The sequence below is a fragment of the Octodon degus genome, unplaced genomic scaffold (genome assembly GCF_000260255.1).
Source record: "Octodon degus isolate 3935 unplaced genomic scaffold, OctDeg1.0 scaffold00048, whole genome shotgun sequence".
NCBI lineage: Eukaryota > Metazoa > Chordata > Mammalia > Rodentia > Octodontidae > Octodon > Octodon degus.
Genome location: NW_004524624.1, coordinates 9,075,337 through 9,094,248, shown reverse-complemented (window position 1 = coordinate 9,094,248; position 18,912 = coordinate 9,075,337). Strand labels below are relative to the sequence as shown.

Here is an 18,912-nt window from a genome sequence, read left to right as displayed (position 1 = left end):
CAAAAATGGACTTCTCTGGACTGGCCTGGACTCCGGTCTTCTGACAGCTGTTATCAGGTTCCTCCCAAGAACCCTCTTTTGGTCCTACAACAGCTGAGTCACCGACTCCTTTGTGGGGAGGAACTGCCAGGGGTGCAGCATGTGTGCTGCCCCAGCCGGCATTTTTCCGCGAAGCAGGCTCCCTTGCACCACCTGGCTCCGGGGTTTCCTCTCTCCTCACGCTGATTGGCTGCTTGCGAGGGACCCTGGCTTCTGCAGAATGGGTGATTCTCTTGCGAAGCTCTTCATCTTCTGACACTTTCTCCAGTATCAAATGCTGCAGAAAACAGAAGAGACAATATCTATGCAGCCAGATACTGACCCAGGATGGAGTACAGGTGTCATTAGGCATGAAACAAGTCTAAGTTACTTGCCTTGGCTGCTGCCACTTCTTTCTGTGTTCCTGAGATTTTGATAAGCCTTGATAGTAGTAACGTCCCGTCTGATTCTTTGTCACAGGTAATTTTGGCTCCAGAGGCCTTACAGATAGAACGAATTGTCTCGCCACCTCTCCCTACATTGAACAGCACAAAGAAACCTGTCCTTTCCCATCTTTACCAGAGTAACCTGTATGTACTAGGAGAAGGAAGTTTTCACTTCTAAAATTAACAGAATATAAGATGAATGGAAACCTAAAACTACTACAGAATACACCTTAGCTTATCCATTTTAAATACACATTCTGGCTAGATTAACTTTATGTCATTTCCATATCTTGGCTGCTCAGCAGGACAACAGTTTATATTTCTAGCTCCTAAGAAGACACGCTACATAGTACACACAGCGTATCAAAATTCCGAACAGAAGACAGAACACTTTTCTGTTTCTAACAGCAGCACTAAAGAATGATCCTAATTCAGAAAGCATAACAAATGCTCTTTAGAGCATTGTCTCAAATGACCTAGGCTAGCATGAACACTGCTAGGTTACCTAGAAAAATCTATTATGCGGTGAATACATTTACCAGAACACCTCTGGAACCTGTATGTAAGACTCAGACCATGCAAGCTCCCCACTTCTTTCTTGTCCTGGGGATCAAACTCAGGGCCACTCTGAACCCTTGGCCTCCTTTTTTTTTGCAGAACCGGGGATTTGAACTCCCTCCTGCTTTTTTTTGAGACAGGGTCTTACAAGTTGGTCAGATGGGACACAAACTTGCAGTCCTCCTGCCTCAGCCTTCCTCAGTGCTATGATTAAAGGCATGTGCCATCACATCTACCTCAGATCACACAATTTTTTGAGGTAACAGCTTCTGTTTTACCATCAGTTATGAACGAAAGGTTCTGATCTCAAGTCCAACTTTTTTCCTGGGAGTAGGCCAGGAAAACCCTTAGAAGGTATGAAAAAAAGGCAAAGGTAAAGCATAAAGAAAACAGCAGAGGAAGCCATCCAGTGGTACCTATGATTCTGCCCACAGATCTCTGGGGCACTGAGAGCTGTTCAGACACTGGGGTATTCTCTGTCAGGATCTGATGGATTGCTGCTTTGGCCTTGCACACCTGAACAGGAAAACCACTGATAAGTAGCACTCGCTCGTCTCCTACATCCTCTGTGTCCACATCAATCCGAGCACCTGTCTGTTTCCGCAGCTGCCGAGAAAAAGAGATCTGGTGGTATACTCCTTTTTCTTTTTCTTCTTCTTTTTTTTTTTTTTTTTTTTTTTTTTTTTTTTTTTTGGTACGAGGGATCAAACTCAGGACCTTGCGCTTGCCAGGCATGCGCTTATGCCACTGAGCTATCTCCCCAGTTCTAGCGGTATATTCTGCAAAAGCTCCCACTCAGGCATGCTAAGGGGAGTCTCAACAAAACCCTGGATGTAGAGAAAACCAACCAAAAGCATCAGCTAAATCAGGATGCACAGTCTTCATTTAATTCTGCTTAAGAAAGCGATTAGTGACAAAGGCAACCCCAAACAGCAGTTAATTCAAAACCACTTCTTTTTCAATCTACAACTCTTTTCCTATCTAATTTTATGTGGATTAGAGAAAAAACGATTGCTTTCTTGGCATTTTGGCTGAATAACAGAAGATAGTAAGAAAAACTAGGCAGCAATTCTACACTTACTGTCAATGAGAGTTCATTGACTCCACAATGGAAAAGAATAGTTTAAGCTATCACAAGCTGAGACATCCTATGAAACACTCTTGTTTCAAGCACTGATTTTCGAGGCAGAAGTGCTCATCTCTTGGAGGGAAACAGTATCTACTGTAAGCTTTAAAAAAGTTCCTGGTTCTCAGTGTGTGTGTGTTAGCAGGTATGAGCCCAGGACTGGTGTATGCCAGGCAAACACACCACCAGCAAGCAACCTCTGCAACCTCCTCAGCCATCTCTCTGTGTGTCTCTGTCTCTGTCTCTCCCTCCCTCCCTCTCCCTCTCTCCCTCTCTTTCTTTTTGCAGAACCAGGGATTGAACTCAGGCCCTTGCGCTTGCCAGGGAAGTGCTTATTCCATTGAGCCATTTCCACAGCCTCCATTTTTCTTTCTAAAATATATACAGCATGGGAGTAGTTCGTGATATGGGGTCTGAGGAAGGAAACCAAGTCAATAAACAGAATTAGTGTCTGGGGAAGCTGTCTGGCTTACTCACACTACTTACCTGTTTAATATTGGCTCCTTGCCGCCCGATGATAAGCTTCACAGCCTCCTGAGGAACTCGCATCTCTATCTCGATGTCATCTTCTCCAACAAATGTCAGCCGTTCTTCTGCAGAAAGGATCAGACTTAAATATACCCAAAGCTACCACCACCCATTCCCTGAATCTGGCTGGCTGTCAGACAGTAACCCAAGATTAATGGTGGATCTCAATTATAAGGACAAGGAGAAGCAGCAGCTGAGTGGCAACTGGGTCTCAAGAGTCCAAAGGGCTGGGCTCAGCATGTGCAATGCCAAGTTTAAGCTCCAGCACCCCCTTGTCCCCTCATTCATAAGTTAGCTTGGTCTCAGGGATACTATATTAGATGCTAAAACAGGAAAAACAGGCCCCACAAAGGTTTTAGGTAAACTGTTTTTCTCCAAAAAACTCCTGGAGAAGACAGAAAAGTCCAAGCTTCCTTGAAGTGTCCATCAGGTATAAAATTTTTCCCGACGACTCTATAACTATTATTTTTCTAGGTGCTATTCTCTAGGTCATCATTGATAGGAACCACTTTTCCCTAACAACCAGCTAGAGATAAGGAACACACACATAAGGATGCATACATATTTTTAATATCTGCACATGTATCTTGCTAAAGGAAACCGATCAATGGAGTTATGAATGCATTTCACAAAGTAGCTTCACAGTAAGAACATGTAAAAGAAGAAATCTGGGGCTGGTGAGATGGCTCAGTGGTCTAAAGCACCAACTTAGAACAAGCTTAGCAAAGCATAGGGACCGAGGTTCAATCCCCCAGCACCACATGCCAGCCAGCCCCGCCCCCTGGTGGGCTGAGCTGGCCACACACACACACACACACACACACACACACACATAAATAAATAAATAAAAAATTTAAAAAAAATAAAAAAAAGAAGAAATCAAATATTTCTCACAGAAAGCCAGTTATGTCTCAGTAAACAATATCTGCTCTGACAAGAAAAGTTTCCATCTTAATTTACCAAGGCAGGAACACAGAAATCGGAGTACTCATGCAGTGCAGCTCTGGGGTTCACGTACCTCTGCTTTCCTTGTACCTGCGGTACAGGATATAGGCAACCGCAGCACTGGCTGGGATCCCAAGGCCCAGGGCTACTTTCTGAATCATGGACAGGCTCGTCCAAGAAGTTCGCTCAGTGGACATTTTCTGCTGTGCTCTTACATCCTGGATACACAAAGCAAGAAAAAGAAGGAGCTTTCAGCCAACACCTGTCTGGCTGGCAGAGAAGAATGAGAACATACTGTTAAAGAAAAGAACACTGCTGGGCTGGAGAGATGGCTCAGTGGTCTAAAGCACCTACTTAGAACAAGCTTAGCAAAGCACACGGACCGCGGTTCAATCCCCCAGCACCACATGCCAGCCAGCCCCGCCCCCTGGTGGACTGAGCTGGCCACACACACACACACCACACCCACACCCACACCCACACACAAATAAATAAAATGTTTAAAAAAAAAAAAAAAAGAACACTGCTGCGTATTTTCCCATTCCAAGAACTTTCATGAAAAAGGTCTCTGGGTATTCGTCTTTCTCAGACAGTCTTGCTATGCAGTTCAGGCTGGTCTTAAGCTCACTTTGTAGCCCAGGCTTGTCTGGAACTCACAAGGATCCTCCTACAGCCACCCCCAGGGTTGGAACTACAGGCATGCACTACAACCCCTGACAGGGAGATATTTTTTAAGAGTTAGCCTAGGGACACACAGAACTAAATAGAAGACTACTTTACTTCCCCCCCCCACCATAAGGAGAACCATATATTGATCAGTTTATTTTTTATAGTTTATTGGTACAAATTAGATATGTCCAATGATAACAGTCATCATAGGGAATTTGTCCCTGCACATGATACCTTAGTTCTTTCTTTCCCTATGCCCCCTTCCCTCTCTTCAACACCTCCTTATTTACAAGGCTTTGTTTCCATTTTATACTTTGCCTTTTTTTTCCTTTTCCCTTCCACCTCTCCCATGGATCAGTTTTAAAAGACAAAAGATCAAATTACTAAAGGAATTAAATATTTAAGAAACATATGTACTTAGATTTTATTTTCATTCCTTCTCTGTGCCTCTGGGTCTTCCCAGAAGCTGCTGTCTCTTCACGGAGTGCCATTCCAGGTCCACTAAAGACCTTCCTGCTTTTCTTAGGAGCAGTCTTCACTTACTGTTATTATTCTGGTTTCTATTTATGTATTCCTCAATGAACAGTGACTTGAAGTTATGCAGCCCTGTTCTTTTACCAGCATTACCTGCCCAGCCCATCACCATACAGGACAGGTAGGAAGCAGTATCTTCAGAGGCAGCAGCAAGCCAGTCACTCCATCCACACAAAAAACTCTTTTTCTTGGCTCCTATTTCCCTGGCAGATCCTTCTTCTTCTTCTTCTTTTTTTTTTTTTTTAATTTATTTATTCATTTATTTTGTATGTGTGGCCAGCTCAGCCCACCAGGGGGCAGGGCTGGCTGGCACGTGGTGCTGGGGGATTGAACCGCGATCCCTGCGCTTTGCTTAGCTTAGCTTTTTTTTAAGTAGCTGCTTTAGACCACTGGGCCATCTCACCAGCCCCTGGCAGATCCTTCTGAGTCTGGGGCTTGGACCTTCTCTCCACTGCTAATTCATTCTACTCTGTGGGAAATTTCATCCACACCTGCAGTTTCAATGACTACCAATGTACTAAGGACTCCAGCAACAGCATTTGGGCTGATCCCAAAACATTCCCAATCTGGCCGGGGAGATAGCTCAGTAGAATAAGTGCTTCCCTAGCAAGGCAAGAGTGTGAGTTCAATCCCCAGGTCTGCCAAAACAAACTGTGTTAGTTGATACATTGTGTCAACCTGCCCGAATCAGCTCCCGCAGATCTCAGCATGGGGGCCTAGCCCTGCACGTGGGCAGGGCCCAGGAACTGAGAAAGGCAGGAAGCCACCCTGCCTGGTTTCCTGCCGCCCTGCCCCGCTTCCGTGGAGAAGTCCCAGTCTTCAGAGGAGCTAGATCTTCGCTGCCGCGCCAGTTTGGAGGAACTCCAATCTCTTCGCTGTGGAGCGCCGGTCTTGGCAGACAGCATTGAAGGAAGAGAGAGGCTTGGCAGCTGCTGCTCCTCTGCTCTTCATGGTTTTCTGCCGCATGAACTGCTGTTGTTTGCCTTGGAGCCAGCGGAATATGGACTGAACCCTCCAGTAACTGTGAGCTTAAACCTTTCTTTCCTTCTTTTTGAGTGTCGGGTATTTGGCCCAGCAACAAGTAAAAAATAACTAAGACACAAACAAACAAAAATAAACCACTCCCAATCTCATGTAGATGGCGACAGTGGCCTCCTTGTGGCGTTAATCTCTGACAGCAGACCTTCATTTTTCTGTCAAGTGCATCCTGACATTTTCCTGATTCTTTATCACATATGATCAGCCACTGCCAGTTATTCCAGACCTCTTTTCAAAACTCCAGCACTACCTCCTCCATTCTCAAATAATGTCCTCACTTCCTATTTCCCTGAGAAGGCAGAACCTTCAGCGAAGACATCCGCAACCTTCCACCGACCTGTCTCCACCCATTAGTAAAGTGACCACGGATGAGTTGTCCTAGGGCTGAAGTCTTTCATAACAGCATCGCCCCACCAGTTCTCCTTCCTTCGCCAGCACTGTCAGCACTCTCCTATTGATCTTCCTATCAGCAGACAAATATCCTCCTTTCCTAAAGAAACCGTACCCCAGGCTGGGGAGATGGCTGAGTGGAATAAGCGCTTCCCTGGCAAGCGCAAGGGCCTGAGTTCAATTGTATTTCCCTGGTTCCGCCAAAAAAAGAAAAAAAGATGATGGATGATGTAGAGTGTGCCTAAGGAGAGTCACATGGAGAGAAAACATTCTCTCAGCCTTTCACAGAGAGCACACTGGTCAAGCAATGGCCGTGACTCATCCACATAGCTGACACTGACAAAGGATCTACAATCTGAGGTACAGGATCTCAGGATAAATCCTGAGGAGATTTCACTGACCTTATCAGACCCAAAAGCTACAACTCTTGTTACATAGGTCTTGCTTTACCTTGGTCTTAACTTTCCAGCAGAAAAGTATAAAAATGAAGTATAAGAAGTAAAGCCAAAAAAACAGAAGTAAAGCCATGCTGTTATGTTGAGCTGTAGGGGACTCAGGTCAAAAATTTCTGACATTGCCAGTGAAGAAGACCCAATACTATTATGGACTACTGGACTCTTTTAGAATATTTTGCTGAGTTAACACACCTATAATATTCAAATAACAGAACTAAACCAAAAAAGGGGATACAGATGAATGTCCATTTTGTATCTGTGTACTCAAAATGGTTAGGATAGATACATAGTTACATTCTCTTATTGAACGGAGGGATTTGTTCTTTTTTTTTTTTTTTCTCCCGGAACCGGGGATTGAACTCAGGCCCTTGCACTTGCCAAGGAAGCGCTTATTCCACTGAGCCATCTCCCTAGCTCGGGATTTGTTCTAATAGTGTTTGTAAATAGGATATCATGTCTGCATCTTGTACAGCAATTAACCACTAGGAAGAATATGCAATGTGTTAATTATTGAAACTGTCCTACCAATTTGGTTTGAAACTGTCTCATTGCTATTTGTTTCTCAATAAAATTATGGAAAAGAAATTAAAGAAAACAAAGAAAGAAAAAAAACCCTACCCCAATTACACTTACTCCACCTTCCCATTTCTTTCTTTTACATGAAGACTTAAGAATGTCGCCACTGCTGTCCTCAATTTCTCCTTTCTAGTCTATCCTGATGGCTCTTGTCAAAGTGACGCTGCACCCGTAAATCCAACGACTTCACAGTGCTCATGTGACACAGCCTCACCAGTGTCCGCACAGCACACGACGCCCTCTCCACACCGTCTCCTGACCACCTGAGTTTTCACCTTGCTCTCTGGCTAGGCTGTTGGTCTCAGGTGCTGGCTCCTTTCTCTTTTTTGGCTTAAATATTTATTTTTAAAGAGAGTGTTTCAAAGGCAAACTCCTGGTCTTTAAAATTTAATCTATTTCCAGGAATCAACTATTCCTGAGATTAACTGTAATGCAATAATTACCTCCCCATTTATTTTTGTACTTTTTCTTCCATGGTGATTTAGAGGCATTATCTTCAAGCCAATATAAATACTTCATAAACATGTGGCTGATTTCCAACAAAGAACCTACCTGCTGCTTTTTAAATCATCTCATATCTCAGCAAGTACTAGCCCTTAACACTGCTGCCATGATGTAACCAGCTGGGCATAACAAAATCTGTTATAAATATTACTCTGGGGTGAAAGTGCCATAACTACTTAAGACAAGACTGGGACTGGGGAGGTGGCTCAGTGGAATAAGCGCTTCCCTGGCAAGCGCAAGGACCTGATTTCAATACCCAGTTCCGCCAAAAAAAAAAAAAAGACAAGACACACTGTACTGAAATTTTCTCTTACTCTCTCTGGGTTTTTTTTTTTTTTTTGAGATAGGGTCTTGTTATGCAGAAGCTCACTTTGAGGCCAGGTTGATCTCAAACTCTTCCTGCCTCTGCCTCCCTAGTGCTGGGATGTAATAAAATTCCTTTTTTTTTTTTTCTTTCATTTTTGGTACCAGGAATCAAACTCAGGACCTTGTGCTTATCAGGCAGGTGAAGTAACACTGAGCTATATCTAAAATTATTTTCTTAAAAAAAAAAAAATAAAATTATTTTCTTACACTTCTTACATTCTTTTAATTCTGAGGGCACTTTTTCAGTTTTAAGCAGCAGTATGCATGGAACCACAGCCAAGAGCACCCTGGCTACTAGTTAGGTGGTGAAGGGCAGAACCCCATCACAGGCAGAGAAGGTTCCAGAAGCTCAAGGTCCTTCCCAATATGTGCCTCTCTGGATGGAGTGGGCTGGCACGTCAGTTGGGTTCAGGTGTGGGGAATCGTGGTTAGTTTACCATTTTTTTCTTTAAGGCCAAACTGCAGCTAAGATCAGTCTACAGTAAAATATTCCCTGCAAGAATTATACACACAGAGGGCCGGGGAGATGGCTCAGTGGACTAAGTTCTTCCCTGGCAAGTGCAAGGGCCTAAGTTCAATCCCCAGTTCTGGGAGAAAAAAAAAAAAAATTACACACACAACACTAGGTGTCCTAATTACCTGCATGTCATAGAAAATATACTTTCCTCCCGTCCCTGTGTAATATGAGAGGCCCCCTCTCATATATGACACAAAAATACACTTTCCTGACATCCTTGACCGTTAATCCCAATTAGCTTTATAAATGTGCTAGCCCTACTTAGAACTTTTATTATTTATCTATTCATACCAAGAACACTAAACCAGCACCACAAGAAGACATCAGTCCTCAAACAACATTTGGCTATTCTCAAAACTGAGGTGGATGAATAATAAAATAGCACCGGGGAGGGAGAACCACTGCTGAGTTAACGTCCCTAGAGTCCTTTTCTCACATTAAGTCAAAGAGGTGCCTGCTTTTCTCCTGGCTGCGCATTCCTCTCAGGGCTCACCCACCGCTCCCTCACAGTGTATCAGTTAACTCTTTTCTGTATTCCTTCACTGTTGGGGAATTCTTTGTATCGCCCACACACAGGTACCTTTCTCTTTGGCTTGCTTCTTTTTCTGATCATTTTTGTCATCCATTTTAGGAAGCAACTCTGGCTCTTAGGAGTGTTTCCTATGCTCAATATGCATATTAACTCCCTCAGCATGAATTCTGCCTTTGTTTACAACAAGGCCATGGGCATGCTGGGGAACACTGTGGACTCATCTAGTTTTGCCATCTGTGTCATTCCCGATATCTACAGTATCATTCTTTTTGTAGATCTGTATATATGTGACCAAACCTATATGTTTTCTAAAATGCACAGAGAACACGTTTTGGGTTTCTCTCCCCTTTCCCTTTGTTTTCACCACTGTGGTGAATTATTGCAAGATGGTGGTTCTAGCCAAAAGACCCTTTCTGTTTTCTTCTTTTTCTTTTTGGTAGAGGAGACTGAACCCAGGGTCTTATACTGAGCTAAATCTTCTGTACCTCCCCACACCCAGCTTTAAAATTTTAGTTACAGTCTTGCTAAGTCACTACATTTCCTAGGCAGGGCCCAAACTTCTGATCCTCCTGCCTAATCTCAGCCTCCCTGAGTGCTGAGATTACAGGTTATGTGCCACCACCCTGCATTCTCATTTTTAAAAACCTCTAACCACGCAGGGCCCCGGGAGATTTATCCTTTGCCCTCTCTCACTTTCTAGATCATCTCATCAGTCTCATTTTTGGTGGGGCTTTAAATCTCATCTATATGCTGATAAATTAACTTCACAGATTGCCAGGATCTTTCTCTTAAACTCCAGGCTTGTACATCCAACTGCCTGAGCGGCATCATCTTCAGTCAGGGAGGCGTCTCCTAGTCATCCTTTCTTGCAAACTGACATTATCAAGTCTGTCAGCAATTTATACATTCTACCTTCATTCAAATTATACACAATCTGACCACTTTTTTTCCCTCTGGATTGCCATAACTTCTTTTTAAAACACTATTATCTTGCCGGGCATGGTGGGGGGCGCCTGTAGTCTCAGCTATTTGGGACGCTGAGGTGGAAGGTTTGTTTGAGTCCAGGAGTTCTGGGCTGCAGTGCACTATGCAGATCCAGTCTCCACACTAAGTTTAGCATCAATATGGTGACCTCCCAGGAGCAGGGGACCACCAGGTTGTCTAAGGAGGGGTGAACCAGGCCAGGTCGGAAATGGAGCAGGTTAAAGCACTATTATCAGGCCAAGGAGATAGCTCAGCGACCTAAGTGCCTGCCTGCTGCTAGTCAAGGTCCTGAGCTTGATCTGTGCTACTACAAAATCATCAAGCAATCGCTCGATCACTATTAACTTACATTAACTGCTTAGTTATATCCCTGCTTTTGCCACCCTTCATCCACTTTATTCCCAACACCACAGCTTCTGGTAGTTTCCAACATCACAGACTAAAAACCAGAGTCACCATTAATAACCTACAAAGTGTTCCTTTCAGCATCCATCTATATGCTGATAAATTAACTTCACAGATTGCCAGGATCTTTCTCTTAAACTCCAGGCTTGTACATCCAACTGCATAAAACATTATAGTTTATGTTTTATCTAATATTCAAATAATCCTGTAAGCCAACAAATATTATCCATTTTACAGGGGAATTACTTGTGATTGAAGAGCTCACCTAACCTCTCATCTGCGTTATTATTTGCTTAAGAAAAATCTATAAAAGTGATTTTTTTTTTAGTATTTTAGTACAAAGGTCTACAGGGTCTCACTACGCAGATCAGACTTGTAGTGATCCTCCTGTTTTCAACCTCACAAGCACTGGGATTACAGGCTTGCACCACCATGCCTAGTCTCAATCTGCCCTCAGTGTATCCCCGGAGTGGGGTAAACATGTTATGCCTGGGATTGAACCCTGGTCCTTGTGTCTGCCTGAACAGGCTCTTAGTCCACTGAGCTATCTGGCTGGCCCTGTAAAAGTGATTTTAAGTTTCCCCAACCTTCTCTTCATCTAAGTTCTCAGAATAGTAGTACTTAGTGTTTTTTTTTTAAATATTTATTTTTTTTTATTTCATTTATTGTGTGTGTGTGTGTGTGTGGCCAGCTCAGCCCACCAGGGGGCGGGGCTGGCTGGCATGTGGAGCTGGAGGATTGAACCGCGGTCCCTGTGCTTTGCCAAGCTTGTTTCAAGTAGGTGCTTTAGACCACTGAGCCATCTCTCCAGCCCCCAGTGTTTTTATTTTTTATATCAACCAACTTAATTCAAAACAAACGCTGGTAGAAAACACTGTGATGATAAAAACAAAAGACAGTGCCTATTTTTAGATACTACAATCTAGAACAACAAATGTGAAGTTAAATAATTGCTCACAGCCCCAACATGTACCAATAAAAAAATTAAAAGGTGGCTTTTAATGAGATTAATGATTAAATGCAATTTATGCTTCAATCTGCCTCCTCCCAAATCAGCCCTAGTGTTGCAGCAGAATTCAGTGGGTTTTAGAGTTAACTAAGGGAAAGGGGTGGGGAGTGAATTCACCTAGTTTAAATGACTTTTAAAGTGGAGTTAAAAAATAAAAAATAAAGTGGAGTTAAAAAGAAAATGGAGTCTCTCTTGCCATGTCACTAAGCAATAATATACAGTCAAAATTGGCCACCTTAAAAAACTAGTTTTTGTTCCCATAAGGCTAAAAAAATACTCATTAATCCAAAGCCTACTCTCCAATAGGCTTTGTAGAAACTATGGTTCTAAACGTGCTTTCCCTGAAAGAGTGTAAGGAGCAGTGAAGCAAGGGGAGCCTGCAGGCAGATCTCACGCCCAGAGGCCAGGGTGGCTCCTGTACTGCTGCTCTCCTGGGGGACTGGAATCTGCACCTGGTCCCCTGCTTGGCACAGGCCCCAGCACCACTCCCACTGCATCTGGCCTCAGTGAGCTTTACAGGGAGCTTGATGGACCAGCAGAATGTAACAGGGAACCATCAGAAATTTGTCAAATGTATTTATCTAGCCAATAGTTTGCAACAAATTTACTCTCTTGCCCAGATTCATAGCCTGAAGGAAAAACAAAAACCCAAGCAAGCGAAACACTTTAATTACCTCTTTTCAAGTGTCCTACTCAGGGCAGTTACTCACTACATGGGCTATATTACTTTCAGAGACTGAGCATCCCTCATTTTCTTCCCCCTTTTGGGGAGTAGGAGAGAAGGCAGAGTTTAATGTGGGCTATGTTTTCATTTATGAAGTACAATACTAAAAAACAATTGGTAAAAATCAGCCACAGCCAGTTGTGTTGGCACATGCCTGTATCCCCGCACTCAAGAGGCTGAGGCAGGAAGACTGCCACATATTTGATGCCAGCCTGAACTACAAACCAAGACCTTGTCTCAAAAACAAAAACAAATGAACAAAAACCCCATCCATCAGCTACTTTTTAAAAACCAGCTGGCAAAACTGGGCATAGTTATGCCTGCCTGTAATCCCAATGCTCAAAATCAGAGGCTCACACTGAGTTCCAGGCCGGTCTGTACCACATAGGGAGAATTTGTCTATATGTACCTCCCCATACCCCTGTAAACAAAGACAAAAAGCAGGGCGTGGTGCCCATTGATTGTTGCAAGTTTGCAGGGTTACAAAGTGAGCTCAAGGCGAGCCTGAACTGCATACCATGACCCTGTCTCAAACAAAAACAAAAACAAAAAACAGCAGGATCACTAGAGTGGAAGCTGCATAGTGAAACCTTGTACCAAATACATTTAAAAAAAAAAAAAAATCATTCTGGATGTCCAGGAAACTTTTATTTCTTGGTTATTTCACTTATATTTTTATATGGTCCCTGAAATGCCAATCTCGTCTTCATGATTTATGTGCCTCAGTTAAACACTGCTTTTTGGGCCGGGGAGATGGCTCAGTGGAATATGTGCTTCCCTGGCAAGCACAAGGGCCTGAGTTCAATCCCCAATTCCACCAAAAAAAAAAAAAAAAAAGAAAACTAAACACTGCTTTTTGCTATGGGCTGAGCATGCTGGGGGACAGAGAAAAACAAGAATTCATGCTTTGAGACATTGTCTAAAAGGAGTGATAAACGTCCAAACAACTAACTACATGGCAACAGAAAAGCCAATATACATTTTTCATCAAGGCAACAGTGGTGAGGAGCTAGAACTTAAAAAGTTTCTTTGATGGGTCACAGTTGAAACCATTTCATTAAAATACAATTTCATTTATCTGCTACTAGTTTATTTAAACCAATAAAAATGGAGTGCTCGAGGCTGAGGCAGGAGGATCACACTGAGTTCAAGGCCAGCCTGAACCACATAAGAAGATAAGGAGAATCTGTCTCAAATGCACCTCTTTACTCCTCAAAACAGTTGGGGGCCAGGAAGATGGCTCAGTGGAATAAGTGCTTCCCTGGCAAATGTAAGGGCCTGAGTTCAATCCCTGGTTCCACAAAAAAAAAAAAAAAAAAATCAAAAACCAAATCCAGGTGTGGTGGCTCAGGCCTGTAATCACAGCACTTGGGAAGCTGAGGCAGGATTGCTGCTCCATGCAGCAGCCTATATCTGTAATCCCATGTCCTAGTCATTTTTCTCTCGGTGCTGGGACAAATACCTGACACTCAAAATGAATGAAGGAAAGGTTTATTTAGCTCAGTTACAGGTTTCAGTCCATATTAGGCTGGCTCCAAGGCAGAGCAGCACATAGCAGAAAGCAACTTTCAATGACAGTGGCAGAGCAAGAGCACAAAAGGAGAAGCAGCAGCTCAAGCAGCTAACTTCTCTTTCCTCCTTACATTGAAACGCAAATTACCTGCCTGGGGCAGGTGCAGCATCCACACCCACAATAATCAATCACAAACTGCAGAAGCTGCCCCAAGACTACCTGAGGCTTTGAGGCGGACAACTATACACAAACCATAACATCCCACAGGAAGGCTGAGGCAGGAGAATCTCAGTGAATTTGGGGCTAGCAGGAGCTACAAAAAGAGTTCAGCATCAGCCTGAACTGGGCTGGTGAGATGGCTCAGTGGTCTAAAGCACCTATTTAGAACAAGCTTAGCAAAGCACATGGACCACGGTTCAATCCCGCACCACATGCCAGCCAGCCCCATCCCGGGTGGGCTGAGTTGGCCACACACACACACACACACACACATAAACAAATAAATAAATAAATAAAAAAGATCAACCTGAACTACCAAAAACTAAAAATTGAGCATCTCATGTGAGCTCAGTTCTGGGGACACAGCAATCAAGAACTAGCTGTCCTCACAGAGTTTCTCAGCCAGCAAGGAATGTTTCGACAGGCAGTATTTCTGTGTGAAAAGGTTTGGGAAACCAAAACAAATCTAGCCCTGTGTTCTTTAACACTTTCTGTCTTTAATGTCATCTTTGGCCATAAAGTATCCTCATAGGGCAGTGGTGGTGAACCCATGGCACTCGTGCTCAGGGGGCTTTGTTATCACTGCAAGCTCTAACCGGTTCAGTATCACTATGGCTGGGCAGAGAAGTAGCAGTTTTAAAACTAGGAGGAACCACTGAGATTATTTTGTTCCATTAATGTTACAATGTGGGAAAACTGCGTTCAGAGATACACACAGATCTTCAGGTCACAGAGCTGGTTAGTAATTTCTACACAACACAGTGTGAAAGAAGTCTGTTTTGAGGAGCAATAATGATTAAAGCGCTTTATCCCGTCCCAAAGCACAAAGAATTTTTCAGAAACCATCAGAACGACGGTCAAGGAAGGTTCTTGCTACTTTTCTGGCTCTGTTCCCTCAATCTTAACCTCCTGTACTAGGCTGACTATCCCCCACATCTCCTATAACACATGCCCGGGCTGTAAAACTCCTGATTAATGCTGCGGCTGTTGCGAGGCACTGAAAGCAGCGGGCGGTCTCGCTGGGGACCGGTCCAGGTGTCGATGGGTTTTTGGTAAGGTGGAGGGTAGAGCTATGGACGGGGCTGTCTAATCAGCCTTCTGGATGGAATACCTGGCACTGGTAGGTGTCAGAATATTCTATACTGACGATGTGGCGGTGGAGGGAGTGTGCATAAAAGGCAAAGATCAGCCTGTTGGACGACTTGATTCTATTTAAATCAGGAGCTAAACTTCACTAACTCCTCTTCAGATGCTACAACTGCATTTATTTGTGGGATCAGCAGATGGCTCAAGGAGTGAGCTGAAGGCAAATTAGCACAGAGCCACCACTATCCATCAGTTAGTGAGAAATAGTGTGTAATTCTGTCGCCCATAAATAAAGACCCGTCCTGCTGGAGACATCGCGGAAAACGCCTCGCCGGGAAGTCCGAGGCGAGCAGCATAAGACAGAACCCGAAAGTGCTCTCAGTCTCAGAACCAACTCAGCTGCAAACCGACTCGGTTCCGATTCGGGCAAACTCTCACACCTGGCCCAGGCAGTTTCCCACGGTCCCACCGCGAGGCCCACACCCTGCCGCGCCCCGGGAAGCGTCGGACGCCTCCCTCCCTTGCACCTCGCCTTCTGCCTCTCAGTGCCGAGGCTGCCCACGACCCCCGAATTGCCGCACCCTCGCGCCCGCCCGTACCGCTCCTCCAGCGTCCGTCTTCACGCGCCCGATACCGCACCTCGGCCCGGGCACCACCTCCTCCCTCCAGCTCCGCGACTCGGCCCGCGGGCCGCGCTTCAGCCCCCGCTTTCCCGCCCCCGCAACCGGCCTGCACCAATCAACGCTGCTCTCTCCGTCCGTCCAGTGTCCTGTGCCCGTTGCAACCAATCCTTCCTCGAGTTACTGTGAGTGACATGTCTGCACAGCTCTATTATCCAATGACCAGGATGAGTTCCAACGCCCGCCCACCAGGTTAGCCAAGAAGATCCAGGGAAAGCAGATGTTACGCATTGAGATTGCACCTGCTGAGAATTAAACAGCCAACTGTAGGCTTCACCGAGCCTTCTCCGTTCCCCTCTAAGCCTATCACGCGGGAACTCCCGCCTCCCAATCCCCGGAGGAAGATCCGAGCCTGCGGCGCTGGACCGATGCGAGGGGGATCAAAAACGTCTTGTCACCGGTCGCGCGAAATTGTTCAAAGACGGTTTCATTCCAAAGCCCAGGGACAGCGGGCCAAACAGCTTCCCCCACTTGTTTTTCGTGTAGTTTTCTTGTCTTCCATCGAGACCCACATCGTGATAGAAGCGCTTGGGGCGCGGAACACATTTTATTTTATTTACTTTAATGTATTTGGTACAGGGTCTCACTACGCAGCTCGGACTCGTAATGAACCTTTTGTTTTGCAGCCTCCGCAGAGCTGGGATTACCGGCGTGCACCACCACGCCCGGACTCGGTCGCCGCCTCAGCGCGCGAAGGGGCGGGGACGCGCGGCAAGTGGTACCAGCGATCCGGGTCCCTGCGCTTGCCAGGCAGGAGCTAGACCGCTGCGCTATCTCGCCGGCCCTTTATTTGTATTTTTCAGAGCGTGGAAGGGGCTTCGTGTGCAGGGGAAAGGCGGTGGGTAAGGCGCCATCAGGGAACGAGGCCGCCCTGTGCGTGGGGGAGGACATGAGCGCTGACAAGAGTCCGGCCGTTGGGGACGGTTGGCCCCGCGACACCCCACCCCCCGGGGGCCTCGCACGGGACTCCCTTCGCCCTCATTCTGCCCTCTGCTTTACGAGACGCCTGGCTTGTGACTAGCACTCAAACCTGTGTGGAATGAGTGCAGGATTATATCCTTGGTCAATTAGGGAGATGCCTTTGGGCTCTTTTTTAAAAATCTTTTTTTCTGGGGGGCCTGCCCCTTAGCTCAGTTCTTTAAGTGGCTGCTTCGACAAAGCAGTCAGGCTCAGGTTGCTGTGGTTCGATCCCCACAACTCCAGCCAGCCAAACCTGCCCTGAAGGCATTCGGTAAATAAATAAATAAAAATTAAATCCTTAAAATCTTTTTTCATTTAAGAAAAAAGGGGGTGCTGGGGAGATGGCTCAGTAGAATAAGCACTTTCCTGGCAGGCGCAAGGTCCTGAGTTCAATCCCCGGCTCTGCCAAAAAAAAAAAAGTTGAAGGGCCTTAGCCGGGTATGGTTGTGCACACCTGAGAGGCACAGGCTGGAGGATCGTTGCAAGTTCGAGACCAGCCTGGCCTACAGAGTGAATTTAAGGCCAGCCTGAAGCTGCATAATGACACCCTGTCTCAAAAAGGAGAGAAAGAATGAGAGACTCACTGTGGTACCCAAGCCGCCCTCCAATTCCTGCTGCGTTCAAATTATCTTTCTGCCTTAGCCTCTTCAGTAGCTGAGTTTATAGTCATGCCTGAATTCTACTAATTTAACTATAATAAAAATATGTATATGCTTTGAATAAATAGTACATACATATTCTAATGATTCAGAAGGAGCAAGAGGTTATTACAGAAGTTAGTGCCAACACTCTTGCTGAGCTATTCTAACATTATTTTTTTTTTTAAGAGCAGAATACATTTATTGAGAGAAAGAAAGCTCCTATCCAAGAGAGGGACAGGAGGGGGGCCCAAGCAGGTAGTTCACCCTCTAACATTATTTTGATATGCAAGAGTGTTTCGTTTTGATAAACACTTGGCATGAAAACACTAGGTCAAGGAATGTGTGCATTGTTTTTCCATTTGGATGTATATAATTTTGCAAATTCCCTCCCTCCCACTAAGATTTTTCTGATTTTCATTCCATCAGCAATGTATCAAAAGATTTTTGATTTAGTACTGCCTTCCATGGAACTTCAAATGATTTACTTTTTCATCTGTTGCCAGGTGTGGTGGTGCACACCTGTAATCTTGGAACTCTAGAGGGTGAGGCAGGAGACTCCCCAGTCAGGAAGGAAGGAAGGAAGGAAGGAAGGAAGGAAGGAAGGAAGGAAGGAAGACAAAAACTTGTCTGATACTAATAGGTTCTGGCCCTAGCATGAATTACTGAATTAATTATGGTGGTCATCTAATATAGCTGAAGCCCTTAAAACAATAGCTTATCTTCCCAGAGTCCGCCTCTCTCCTTCTTTTCCAACCCAGCCCAGGGTGCAATTTCCTTTCAGCTTTCCCACCACCTCAGAGAAGACCCCAATCAGCTCTTCAAATATTTCTAAACATCCCCCTCAAACTCCACCCTCCTAAAGTCCCTAAAAGCCTCAGGTGTCTTTGTCTCAGGCCAGAGGATCTACCTGAGCCATCTGCCATCGCTCTTCTCCGCGTCTTTAAAGTTAATAAAGGCTTCCTATCTTTCCTATCTCTTTACTGTGTTGCCGAAAAACCTATCAGCTAGCACATATAGAGTGTGTCACCACATCTTGATTTTTGACAGTCTGATAGTTTAACTGCTATCTCATTGCAATTTTTATTTTCATTTCTTTTATTGTAAATAAGGTTTGCTTTTAATGTTTGTGTCACTTGTATTTTTTGTACATTGTTTATATACTTTGTTCATATTTTTGCTTATTGAATCTCTTTAATATGTTGAATTTCTTTTTTTTTCTTTTTTTTTTTTTAAAGTTCTTTTTTTTCTTTGTTTATTTATTTAGTGTGTGTGGCCAGCTCAGCCCACCAGGGGGCGAGGCTGGCTGGCATGTGGTGCTGGGGGATTGAACCGCGGCCCCTGTGCTTTGCTTAGTTTAGCTTGTTCTAAGTAGGTGCTTTAGACCACTGAGCCATCTCACCAGCCCACTGAGCCATCTCACCAGCCCAAATTTCTTTTTAATACTTTAAAAATACTTTCCCCTTCTATTTTCTTGTATGTCTTTTTAGTT

At 44.7% G+C, this 18,912-nt stretch overlaps 2 protein-coding genes across 2 annotated transcripts in view; both read right to left on the bottom strand.

Moving 5' to 3' along the window:
* LOC101567753 (tudor and KH domain-containing protein) overlaps positions 1-162 on the bottom strand; it is a 3,803-nt gene extending 3,641 nt beyond the window's left edge. Inside the window, exon 1 of the mRNA XM_023716390.1 lies at positions 89-162. Coding sequence (XP_023572158.1) covers positions 89-162 — 74 coding nt within the window. The remainder of the gene's footprint in view (positions 1-88) is intronic.
* A 73-nt stretch (positions 163-235) lies between these two features.
* Positions 236-15,786, bottom strand: LOC111817081 (tudor and KH domain-containing protein-like). The gene is made up of 6 exons (XM_023716546.1): positions 15,724-15,786; positions 3,695-3,839; positions 2,635-2,741; positions 1,539-1,628; positions 414-553; positions 236-316 (listed from the first exon to the last, which is right to left on the bottom strand). The coding sequence occupies exons 2-6, from the start codon at positions 3,816-3,818 to the stop codon at positions 310-312; spliced, it is 468 nt and encodes a 155-aa protein (XP_023572314.1). The 5' UTR covers positions 3,819-3,839; positions 15,724-15,786; the 3' UTR covers positions 236-309.
* Positions 15,787-18,912: the final 3,126 nt, after the last annotated feature.